This window comes from Podarcis pityusensis (genome assembly GCF_964106645.2).
Source record: "Podarcis pityusensis genome assembly, chromosome: 13".
Lineage (NCBI taxonomy): Eukaryota > Metazoa > Chordata > Lepidosauria > Squamata > Lacertidae > Podarcis > Podarcis pityusensis.
The window spans coordinates 9,815,205-9,826,436 of NC_138038.1; the positions used below are offsets into that span (position 1 = coordinate 9,815,205).

At 47.5% G+C, this 11,232-nt stretch overlaps 1 protein-coding gene across 1 annotated transcript in view; it reads left to right on the plus strand.

The window, feature by feature from the left end:
- CNTNAP1 (contactin associated protein 1) overlaps positions 1-9,255 on the plus strand; it is a 41,418-nt gene extending 32,163 nt beyond the window's left edge. Inside the window, exons 20-24 of the mRNA XM_080976499.1 lie at positions 164-291; positions 1,723-1,816; positions 4,029-4,265; positions 6,373-6,423; positions 7,724-9,255. Of these exons, the coding sequence (XP_080832625.1) occupies positions 164-291; positions 1,723-1,816; positions 4,029-4,265; positions 6,373-6,423; positions 7,724-7,980 (767 nt within the window). The 3' untranslated portion in view covers positions 7,981-9,255. The remainder of the gene's footprint in view (positions 1-163; positions 292-1,722; positions 1,817-4,028; positions 4,266-6,372; positions 6,424-7,723) is intronic.
- Positions 9,256-11,232: the final 1,977 nt, after the last annotated feature.

An 11,232-nucleotide genomic window follows, 5' to 3' on the forward strand; every position in this document is an offset into this window, starting at 1 on the left:
TAGGTCTTTCAGGACTCAACACTGAAATGTTCAAATGTTTCTTTGGTTGTTCCGGCCACGCTTGCTGTTGCACCAGCGTGGCACCCCTTTGAGAGCTCTTGTTTCAAAGTAACACCATCTCCTCCTTGCCGTCCCCTTCTACCTGTTGCCGTTTCCCTTGCAGGCATCCTGCAGCTACACTACCAACTGGGCGCCCTCCCTGCCATCTACCCCCTGAGCACACGCTCTGTGGCCGACGGACAGCCACACAGTATCAACGTCACACGCGTCAATCGAACGTTGTACACACAGGTAAGGGGGACCCCTCTTGCTGCACGAGTGGGGAGGGGCCTGTAGAAAGGCGTCTTGCGGCGGAAGGGACTTGGAGCCCCCTGATGTTGCTTGGCTCCCAACTCCCATCAGCCTCAGTTGAGTGATGGATGCCGCAGTTTAGCAATGCCTAGAGGACTACACATGGTCTTCACCTCTGGCCCTGTGGCTCTCTCACTGTCTGGAGGGAGGGAGGGACTCACGGGAGAGTAGCCCAGCAGCTTTCTGCTCTGCGGAGTGTGGGCCCGTTGGTGTCATGCGGACAAACGGTTAAATTATGCAGTGCTTGGCCTCATGTCTCCAGGCACACATTCCCAGCGCCTGGAGGTTCTGAGATAAGGTGCCAGGTGCGCTGGGTTGCCATAGCAACACTAGCAAGGCCAAGTGTATGTCTTGGTGAGTCATTTACCCTTCCATTAGTCCAAGAATGCCTAGGTGTAGAAACAGGTATAACAGGCATTGTTTTTATGATGTATGCCATATTGTTCTGTCCTGTCTGGATACTACCCTGTTTCCATGGGAGTGTCTGACTCTGCATGTGAGGAAAAGGCTCTGCGTTTTACCCAGCAGCGTTACCTAGCAGGGAGATAGTGTTACCAGATCTCTCTGTACATATGTATCTTTACTTCAGAGACCAGAAGAACTCTATATAGTATATAGCTGGGGCTCCACATACTCTGCTGATATATAAAACTGGTTGTTGAGGTGTGGGGAACACAACCTTCCACAAGTAGCCCACAGGGCCTGGGACAGCGCTGGGAATGGCTGAGTTATCCACTGTAAAATACTACTACTACTACTACTACTAATAATACTAATAATAATGATGATGATGTTAGTATTATTTATAGTCCACCCAACTGGCTGGGTTTCCCCAGTCACTCTGGGCAGCTCCCAACACAATATTAAACAGAATAAAACTTCAAACATTAAAAGCTTCCCTAAACAGGGCTGCCTTCAGAGGTCTTCTAAAAGTCAGAAGGTTGTTTATTTCCTTGACATCTGATGGGAGGGCGTTCCACAGGGCGGGTGCCACCACCGAGAAGGCCCTCTGCCTGGTTCCCTGTAGCCTCACTTCTTGCAGTGAGGGAACCACCAGAAGCCCCTCGAAGCTGGACCTCACGTCCGGGCAGAACAATGGGGGTGGAGACACTCCTTCAGGTCTACTGGGCCGAGGCCGTTTAGGGTTTTAAAGGTCAGCACCAACACTTTGAATTGTGCTCAGAAACGTACTGGGAGCCAATGTAGGTCTTTCAGGACCGGTGTTCTGTGGTCTCGGCAGCTACTCCCAGTCACCAGTCTAGCTGCCACATTCTGGATTAGTTGTAGTTTCCAGGTCACCAGTCCACTGTTCTCTGTGAGGGTATCCTGATCAGCCTTATAGTATGTCCTCTCTCTTCTTCCTTCCTTTAGTTGGATTATTACCCAGTCCAGGTGTACCAGCTCTCCCTCTTTGTGGATGGCAGACTTGACTCGCCCAAGGCGCTCTATCTCGGTCGTTTCATGGGTGAGTGAGAGTCATGGGTCCTGCCCATTCTTGACATTGATTGTCCCATTCCCAGCTCCTTGGATGGGCCAGTCAGCCTTCTGCTGCCCTGGTTCCTTCCACTTACTTTGGATTCCCAACCCATGGCCAGTGGCCAACATCTAGAAAGCTCCAGATTGAGGGGGATGCCTGCTCCACATAAGCTCACCCTGACATCCAACTCTGCTTTGCTTTTAGGCTCACAAACATAGTTCTCTCCTTCCACTTCCACATTTCTGGATTTTGCCCTGTCCCTCGAAACAGCCTCTGTTGTCCTCTTTCCCCTGTGTTCCTGGAGACCCCCATTCCTTCTAATTGCCAACCTGGGAGTGCCTATCAGTTCCAAAGCAAAATGTGGCCACCCCAAAATGAGGAGATGGCCTCTGCATCCTCAGGGGCCTCCCTTCGGTATATGGAAGTTTGTTGTTTTATATATATGCCCGATAGGGAACTGTGAGCTTCGATACTTACCGTATTTTTCGCTCTATAGGACACACTTCCCCCCCTCCAAAAATTAAGGGGAAATGTGTGTGCGTCCTATGGAGCGAATACAGGCTCCTTGGCTTCCACGATAGCAACGCAAAGCCTCCGAAGCGCAGAAGGAGCGCTCCCTCCGCACTCTGGAGGCTTTGTGTTGCTTTCGCTGAAGCCTGGAGAGCGAGAGGGGTTGGTGCGCACCGACCCCTCTCGCTCTCCAGGCTTCAGGGATAGCTGCCTGAAGCCTTTGGAGCGCAGCGGGAACTCGCGCTGCGCTCCAAAGGCTTTGGGTTCCTTTTGCTGAAGCTGGGAGAGCAAGACTCTCCCAGCTTCAGCAGAGAGGGAGAGCTGCGCAGCGCCCCTTCAGCGAAGCAGGAGGAGAAATGGAAGGGGCTCCGTTTCTCCTGCCGCTTCACTGAAGGGGCGCTGAGCAGAGAGGGAGAGAAATCCCCCCCCCCGTTCTCCCCCTCCTATGGTCTGGTGCGTCCTATAGAGCGAAAAATACGGTAATAGAATTTGGTGGCAGCCAAGTCTGTAACAGGAGGAGAAGGGTCTCCTCTAAGGTAAATGGGGAACTCGTTTCTTCAAAGAGCCACCATCGCCCGAGCTCCTCTGCTCTTCCGTTTCCCTCCTGCACCACTTTTTCACGTCTTCTCCTTCCACCCCACTTTCTGCAAGCTCTCCCCCCCCCCCACTTTCCCTTTCCTTTCCCCCTTGTTGCATCCGTCAAACGCAGACCTCTCTGTATGAACATTCTGTAACAGGGCTGAAAATGATTTTGCAGGTTCTGGGCTGAATAAATTATGCAGATCATATGAATTTTGCATGCGCGTCCTTAATTTGCATAGCATGCCCTTCTGTCGCTAGATGGGGAAAGGAACAAAGAGCCCCTCTCCCCCTGGAGTGCTGCTTCACGTCCTGACAGACAATGACTCCTAAGCCTGTCCTTACAGATCTCAAGGCTTTTTCAAAAACTGAAACGGCTGACCGTTGTCAGTGCTTTTGATTTGGGGTAGTTTTTATTTCATTTCATTGAACAACCTGTTTTATTACATACATTTAAACCCATTGACACACACAATTTCTTTTTTAATTTTCTAAATTACATTTCAAAATACTCATTTCAACAACCATAAATCAATGACTTCCCTTCTTCTCTTTCGGTGGTTCATTTTGCATCCTATACATCCCTGAATATTTTACATGAACTAAACCATTCAGTAATCCATTTTTACATCCCTCAAAACTTATTTACACTATTGAATTTATCTTAACACTACCAGCGTTTTTAAATGAACACAAATTTCACCCAGATATTCAGTAAACATTTTCCAGTCTTCTTTAAACGTGCATTCTTCTTGTTCTTTTATATTCTATATGTTAAGTCTGCAAGATGCTTGTATTCCATCAATTTAAGTTGCCATTCTTCTTTGGCTGGGGCCTCCCTCATTTTCCAAGACACTGGCCGTGGTAGTGGCATACATAAATAGTCTTTTTTGACACCTGGGAATTTCCCTCTGAATTATCCCCAACAAGAAGGACTCTGGGGGTTTTTTGAGGGAGGAATGTACTTTAAAAATTTTTTTTTCAATTCATTATATATAATTTCCCTGATTTGGGGTAGTTTTGAGGGGGGTTAAGGTTTGAGGGGGAGCTGAGGAAGAAGCTGGCGTCTGTTTAACTGTGTCCTGTTCCTTTTATCTTCCATGGTCCATAGAAACGGGCCTGATTCACCCGGATATCCAAAGGTACAACACACCGGGCTTCACAGGTTGCCTCTCAGGAGTGAAATTCAACAGCATTGTGCCTCTGAAAACCATCTTCCGGGCCAGTGGCAAAAATCCTATCCGCCCCTACAGCATCAAAGGGCGGCTGGTGGAGTCTAGCTGTGCCTCTATGCCCAACTCTTACGTCGAAACGCCACCGGAACTTGACCCCTGGTACATAGACCCAGGTAAGGTAGCATTTATGGGGCAGGAAGGGTTGGGGGCAAGACTGTGCTTACCTGGGGGCGAGGAGACCTCTTAATAAATTTAATAATAAATGTTATTTACACCCCGGCCAGAGCTGGGCTCAGGGCGGCTAACACCAATAAAATCACAGTAAAAACATAATGGGGGGTGGGGGAGGAAACAACCAATTTAAAATACAGGTTAAAATGCAATTTAAAATGCAGCCTCATTTTAAAAGTAGCCCATAGAGCAAAACCATAAGGGGAGGGAAACATAAGGGTCAGACTGAGTCCAAACCAAAGGCCAGGCGGAACAGCTCTGTCTTGCAGGCCCTGCGGAAAGATGTCAAGTCCCGCAGGGCCCTGGTCTCTTGTGACAGAGCGTTCCACCAAGATGGGGCCAGTACTGAAAAGGCCCTGGCCCTAGTTGAGACCAATCTAACCACCTTGCAACCTGTTGTCATTTGTGGACCTTAAGGTCCTCCACGGGGCATACCAGGAGAGGCGGTCCTGTAGGTACGTGGGTCCTAGGCCGCATAGGGCTTTAAAGGTCAAAACCAGCACCTTAAACCTGACCCTGTACTCCACCGGGAGCCAGTGCAGCTGGAAAAGCACTGGATGAATGTGATCCTGCGGCAAGGACCCCGTAAGGAGCCTTTCCGCGGCGTTATGCACCCACTGGAGCATGCCTAGCCTTCCTTCATGTGCCCCAGGTGATGTTTGGCCCAGAACCCTTGGACTAATCTACACTGGTGAGTTAAAACATTATACAGTGGTACCTTGGTTCTCGAATGGCTTAGCTGACGAACAAATCGGCTCCCGAATGCCGCAAACCCTGAAGTAAGTGTTCCGGTTTGCGAACGTTTTTTGGAAGCCGAACATCCGACGTGTCTTCTGCTTGAGGGCAGGAAGTTCCTGCAGCCAATCGGAAGCCGCGCCTTGGTTTTCGAACCGTTTCAGGAGTCGAACGGACTTCCGGAATGGATTCAGTTCGAGAACCAAGGTACCACTGCAAATGCGTTATCAACATGTGACACCAGAGGGCGCTGTCATCAATGTAAAATTGCATCGCTCTTGTTTTATTTTGAGCGTTTTTACAATCACGATTTAAATCACCAGTCAATAAGACTTGATTTAAATCTTTTTTTTTTTTTTACAGAAAGACTCATTATTGCTGGTATTATCTTAATATTTACAACCAGAGGAAGGTTTTATTTTTGGAATAATAAATTTTCAGAGTAGTTTTTACAGTTATATCAAAAATTACAGATTTGGTTATACTATTAGAAATACATAGACAGATAATTAAGAAATTATTGTGAGGTTTAATGTTAACTGTTTATATTTGGACAACTTTTTTGCTGTATTTTATTGGAAGGAGATAAATAATCATTTCCTTAATAACAATTTATTTAACTAAAACAATAACATATAGCATATGTATCCATGTTTGTTAACTGATGTGGTTAAACATTTTTTTAAAAAAACTTACGAGTTTTAGCACACATGAAAAACTTAAAACAAATCCTTATTTCCTGATCAATAGCCTTTGGCCTATAATGTACAGTGGTGCCTCGCAAGACGAAATTAATCCGTTCCGCGAGAGTCTTCGTCTAGCGGTTTTTTCGTCTTGCGAAGCAACCCTATTAGCGGCTTAACGGATTAGCGCTATTAGCGGTTTAGCGGCTATTAAAGGCTTAAAGGCTTAGGGGATTAGCTGCTAAAAGGCTATTAAAGGCTATTAAAGGCTTAGCAGATTAGATAAAGGGGGGGGAAAGCGAAAAAAAATCTCTAGACTCGCAAGACATTTTCGTCTTGCGAAGCAAGCCCATAGGGGAATTCGTCCTGCGAAGCAACTCAAAAACGGAAAACCCTTTCGTCTAGTGGGTTTTCCGTCTTGCGAGGCATTCGTCTTGCGGGGCACCACTGTAACTTAAAAAGAAAACTATCTTTAGAAAGATTTTCCCTCCAAAAACATTTTATTTTAAAAATCTGATTTAAATAGAAAAAAACCTGATTTAAATAAAAAATCCAATTTAATTATTTTTTAAATCCGATTTTCAAAAAAATCATTGATTTTTATTCATCCTGGTCCTCTGTGTCCTTCTAGTTGACTTCCTGTACATCCACGACGACGGCTGGATCGCGATCATCATTGGAGGTGAGTGGGAGACCAAGAGGGTTGCTAGGAACTTTGGCCCAAGAGCTTGGCCCATGGGAGCTTTGAGAGCTCAGATTTAGATGCTGACTGTGGCCTACTGTGCTACAGCCACAACTAAGAACAGAGGAAGCCACAGGGTGCCACGTCCGACCACGAATCCACCTAAGGGCTCAGCACTGTCTGCGTGGGTTGGCAGTAGCTCCCCAGGGTTTCAGATGCGGAGGGGGGCATTCCCAGCCTTAACCTTTAAAGCCCTAAACGGCCTCGGTCCAGTATACCTTAAGGAGCGTCTCCACCCCCATCTTTCTGCCCGGACACTGAGGTCCAGCGCCGAGGGTCTTCTGGCAGTTCCCTCCCTGTGAGAAGCCAAGTTACAGGGAACCAGGCAGAGGGCCTTCTCGGTGGTGGCACCTGCCCTTTGGAACGCCCTCCCACCAGATGCCAAAGAGAAAAACAACTTCCAGACTTTTAGAAGACATCTGAAGGCAGCCCTGTTTAGGGAAGCTTTTAATGTTTGATGCATTAGGTAAAGGTAAAGGGACCCCTGACCATTAGGTCCAGTCGTGACCGACTGTGGGGTTGCGGCGCTCATCTCACTTTACTGGCCAAGGGAGCCGGTGTACAGCTTCCAGGTCATGTGGCCAGCAGGACTAAGCCGCTTCTGGCGAACCAGAGCAGCGCACGGAAACGCTGTTTACCTTCCTGCCAGAGCGGTACCTATTTATCTACTTGCACTTTGATGTGCTTTCGAACTGCTAAGTTGGCAGGAGCAGGGACCGAGCAACGGGAGCTCACCCCATCGCGGGGATTCGAACCGCCGACCTTCCAATCGGCAAGTCCTAGGCTCTGTGGTTTAACCCACAGCGCCACCCGTGTCCCCATTTGATGCATTACTGTATTTTAATATTGTGTTGGAAGCTGCCCAGAGTGGCTGGGGAAACCCAGCCAGTTGGGTGGGTTATAAATAATACAAACTATAATATTTATTATTATTTTGATGATGATGATAATGTTACAGTGGAGAACTCAGCCATTCCCAGCGCTGTCCCAGCACCCATTATATTATTATTATTAATACTATTAATTATTATTATTAAGTATTATTATTATTATTATTATTAATTAATTAATGGTTAATTATTATAATTAATAATTAATTATTATTATTAATTAATATTATAACTGGAGAAGCTGGGAGTTGAACCTGGCACCTGCAGGCAACCCAGATGCCCTGCCCATGTGTAGCCTTCCTTCTGGGTTATTCTCGTCCTCCCCCTTCACTCTCGCCTTTCTCCCTCAGTGATTTTCTTCCTGCTCCTGCTGCTGGCGGCCGCTCTCCTCTTGATGTACCTGCACCATCACCGCTACAAGGGCTCGTACCACACCAACGAGCCCAAGGCTATCCAGGACTACAACAGCAGTAGCAGCAGCGGTGGTGGCGGTGGCGGCAGCAGCAGTGGCAGCGGCGGAGCCCCTCCCGTCCCGCCGGCGAAGCCTGCCGCCTCGCGGAAGGATCAAAACTTGCCACAAATCCTGGAGGAGTCCAAAACCGAATAGCCGACCGGAGCCAGGAGCGCCGATTCCTCCCTCCGATGGTGCTGGCTGTAGCCTTTTGGCAAGACCAAACCTGAACTGCCAACTGTGCCACTTTCTGGTTAGCCGACCTTCTCCCCCCTGACGACGGCGCTCCTGGCGCCTCTGCCTTGTTTCACCTGCACATCCTGTGGAGTGTTGCTGCATCTTCCGGTTGGATCCAATAACCGATGGGCAGGTGTCAATCAAAGGTCCCCAGCCCGAGTTTTTTTTTCTTTAATAGCCTGATTCTCCCCAGTCCCGTTTCTCATCTCTTGATCAGGTGGTGCCTAAGAAGATGCCCAAATGATACCTGACGGTGGTTGTTCCCTGACCCCCAGAGCTATCAAGTCTCTCTGCACTCCTGTTTCTGGACCGCGCAGAGTCTCCTTTGGAGTAAAATTGGGGTGGCAGAGGTGACGCAAGACAGACTTTCTCCATGCCAAACTCCACAGATCCTTGCCGTTATTGAAGAGAGACACTGGATGGTCAATATTGCACTTTCTTCTTTTTATTTTGTTTTTACGGAACAAGGGAAAATGCAACGCAATATCCATTCTGGCCTTTTCACGCGTGACTCACTAGCACATAGTCTTCCTTGCTTAATTGCTTAGCATTTAATTAAAAAAACAAAAAAAAGCCATTAGTCGAGCCATGCAATACAGCATATTTTAGATCTCGGCACGTTATATTGTGCCCTAAGAGAAATCCAATGTGCAATGTAGGTACCTGCCTGCCAGTATATATAAAAATATATATAAATATAAATATATTTCTGTGTGCAGCTGCAGCGCATGGAAGGATCACTCGCACTTTGCTACCACTTTGCTGCTTTCGTAAATCAGGGTTTTGAGAATTTTAAGATTCTTTCTACCTTCCCTTCTTCCCTTTTAGTTGTGGGTTATTAGACAGACTAGTTTTTTTATTCTATCGGTTTGTATAAAAAACACAAAAGCAGAAGTCTGATGTTCTGTTTTTTCAAGTGAAGTGATGTCGTCTGTGTGGTCTGTAGTTTGCTACTTCGGGGAAGGAGGTTTTGCTCTTGGGTAACTCTTCCGACCCTCTTCCTCCCCCTACCTTTTGAAAAGCTAAGTTCACTCGTGAAATGTTAAGAAGATAAAAACTGTGTAGCAGAAGCAAAATGGATTTATTTTATCCAAAAGCCCAGGGCTATTCTTGGGCGGTTTATTTTTTCTAAGGAGCTGTTTGTCTGGACAAAACGTGAAGGTTACCTAAATAAATAAATGTAAAGAAAGTTAAGTCAGGGCGATGACGACGTGATCCTGTGTCATTTTGTGGGGAGGTGATGGTGTGAAGGCTGTTGTTCAAAAGTATCTAAATTATGAATTGAGTTTTAACAGGCAGCCCTCCAGCGGTTCTCAACCTGTGGGTTCCCAGATGTTGGACTACAACGCCCATCATCCCTGAGCTCTGGCCTTGCTAGCTAGGGGTGATGGGAGTTGTGATTCAACAACATCTGGGGACCCACAGGTTGAGAAAGGCTGCAGGCTTAGTCCAAGCAACCACCAGGATTGTAACTACAGTGGTACCTTGGGTTAAGTACTTAATTCATTCCGGAGGTCTGTTCTTAACGTGAAACTGTTCTTAACCTGAAGCACCACTTTAGCTAATGGGGCCTCCTGCTGCCGCCGCGACGCCAGAGCACGAGTTCTGTTCTCATCCGGAGTCTGTAACCTGAAGCGTATGTAACCTGAAGTGTATGTAACCCGAGGTACCACTGTACAGCCATGTGGTGCAATCAATGAGGGTGTGTTAAAGGTAAAGGGACCCCTGACCATTAGGTCCAGTCATGACCGACTTTGGGGTTGTGACTCTCATCTCGCTTTATTGGCCGAGGGAGCCGGTGTACAGCTTCCGGGCCATGTGGCCAGCATGACTAAGCTGCTTCTGGCGAACCAGAGCAGTGCACGGAAACGCCGTTTACCTTCCCGCCAGAGCGGTACCTATTTATCTACTTGTACTTTGACATGCTTTTGAACTGCTAGGTTGGCAGGAGCAGGGACCGAGCAACGGGAGCTCACCCTGTCGCGGGGATTCGAACAGCCGACCTTCTGATCGGCAAGTCCTAGGCTCTGTGGTTTAACCCACAGCGCCACCTGCGTCCCGAGGGTGTGTTAGGATGGTTCAAAATCTCCACTGCTGCAAAGTTCCTGCTCTAGACTCACGTTCCTTTTGCACATAGAGAATCGACGTGCTGGGGTGAGAACGGCAGCAGCGAAACCGGCCGGAGCTGCCCTAGCTATGCAAGGCAATCGGATCTCACAACACATAAAACCCGAACAGGCATCGTTTGTCGCAAAGGCCAGCTCCTATGTGTGGCTCCTATGGTGAATAACAGGGTGAAGAGACCTTGGCTCCTACAGCTAACACTAGAATGATGGGCACCCCTTGCCCCGAACTCTGCATTAAGGCAACAGCTTTCTTAAGCTGACCAAAATGTCACAAAATAGCATGCAAGCTCTCGGTTTCCCCAGAACTCTTCATCAAGTTAATAGTTAAAAAAAACAACACCAGCAACCCACAAGCAGGGGAGGGTGGGAGGGAGTCTATATTTCAGTTTCTCTTTCCCCCCAGTCTTCAAAGTCTGTTCTTCCCTTTTCTGCTGCAACTTGTACCTATTTTTATTTTTAAAAAAGGTCCTCATGAAAATTCATCAAGTGTTGAAGAGAGGATGGAATCACCCGTAGTTGTAAATGCGTTTCCTCTTCCCAGGCGGCCTGGATGCATCCTGATTTGTGCAAAATGTCTGCTACTTCCCCCCAACGGTCAAAACTCCCATTGTTCTAGGCGTGTTTTGCGACAGGGAATTTCGTTAACGTGAGCAGTTTCTGAGCTCTGGGCGCAGTACTGAGCCCAAGATTTCAGATTAAAACTGCAGAGTGGAAGGAAAGGAGGACCTTTTTCTGCCTCCCCACTTCCAGCTACTCTCTGAAGACTGGAAGAGAGACCCTCTTAAGAATATTAGGGGGGTGGGCAGGGGAAGGACTAGACCATGTGAAAAATGAACATGATATTTTAGCTGCAGTTCCTTCATTCTCAGCTTTGTATTCTTGTTATAAAGAAAAGGCTCACCTAGACATTCTGTTGTTGTGCCCAGAACCTAGGTTGAAGGTGCCATTTAGCTCCAACTTTCATATCTCTGTTTCTAATGTTGCCACTCCACCATGCCACCTCAAGACTCTTACCAAATGCCCACACCTTCCACTTTTCTCTTTC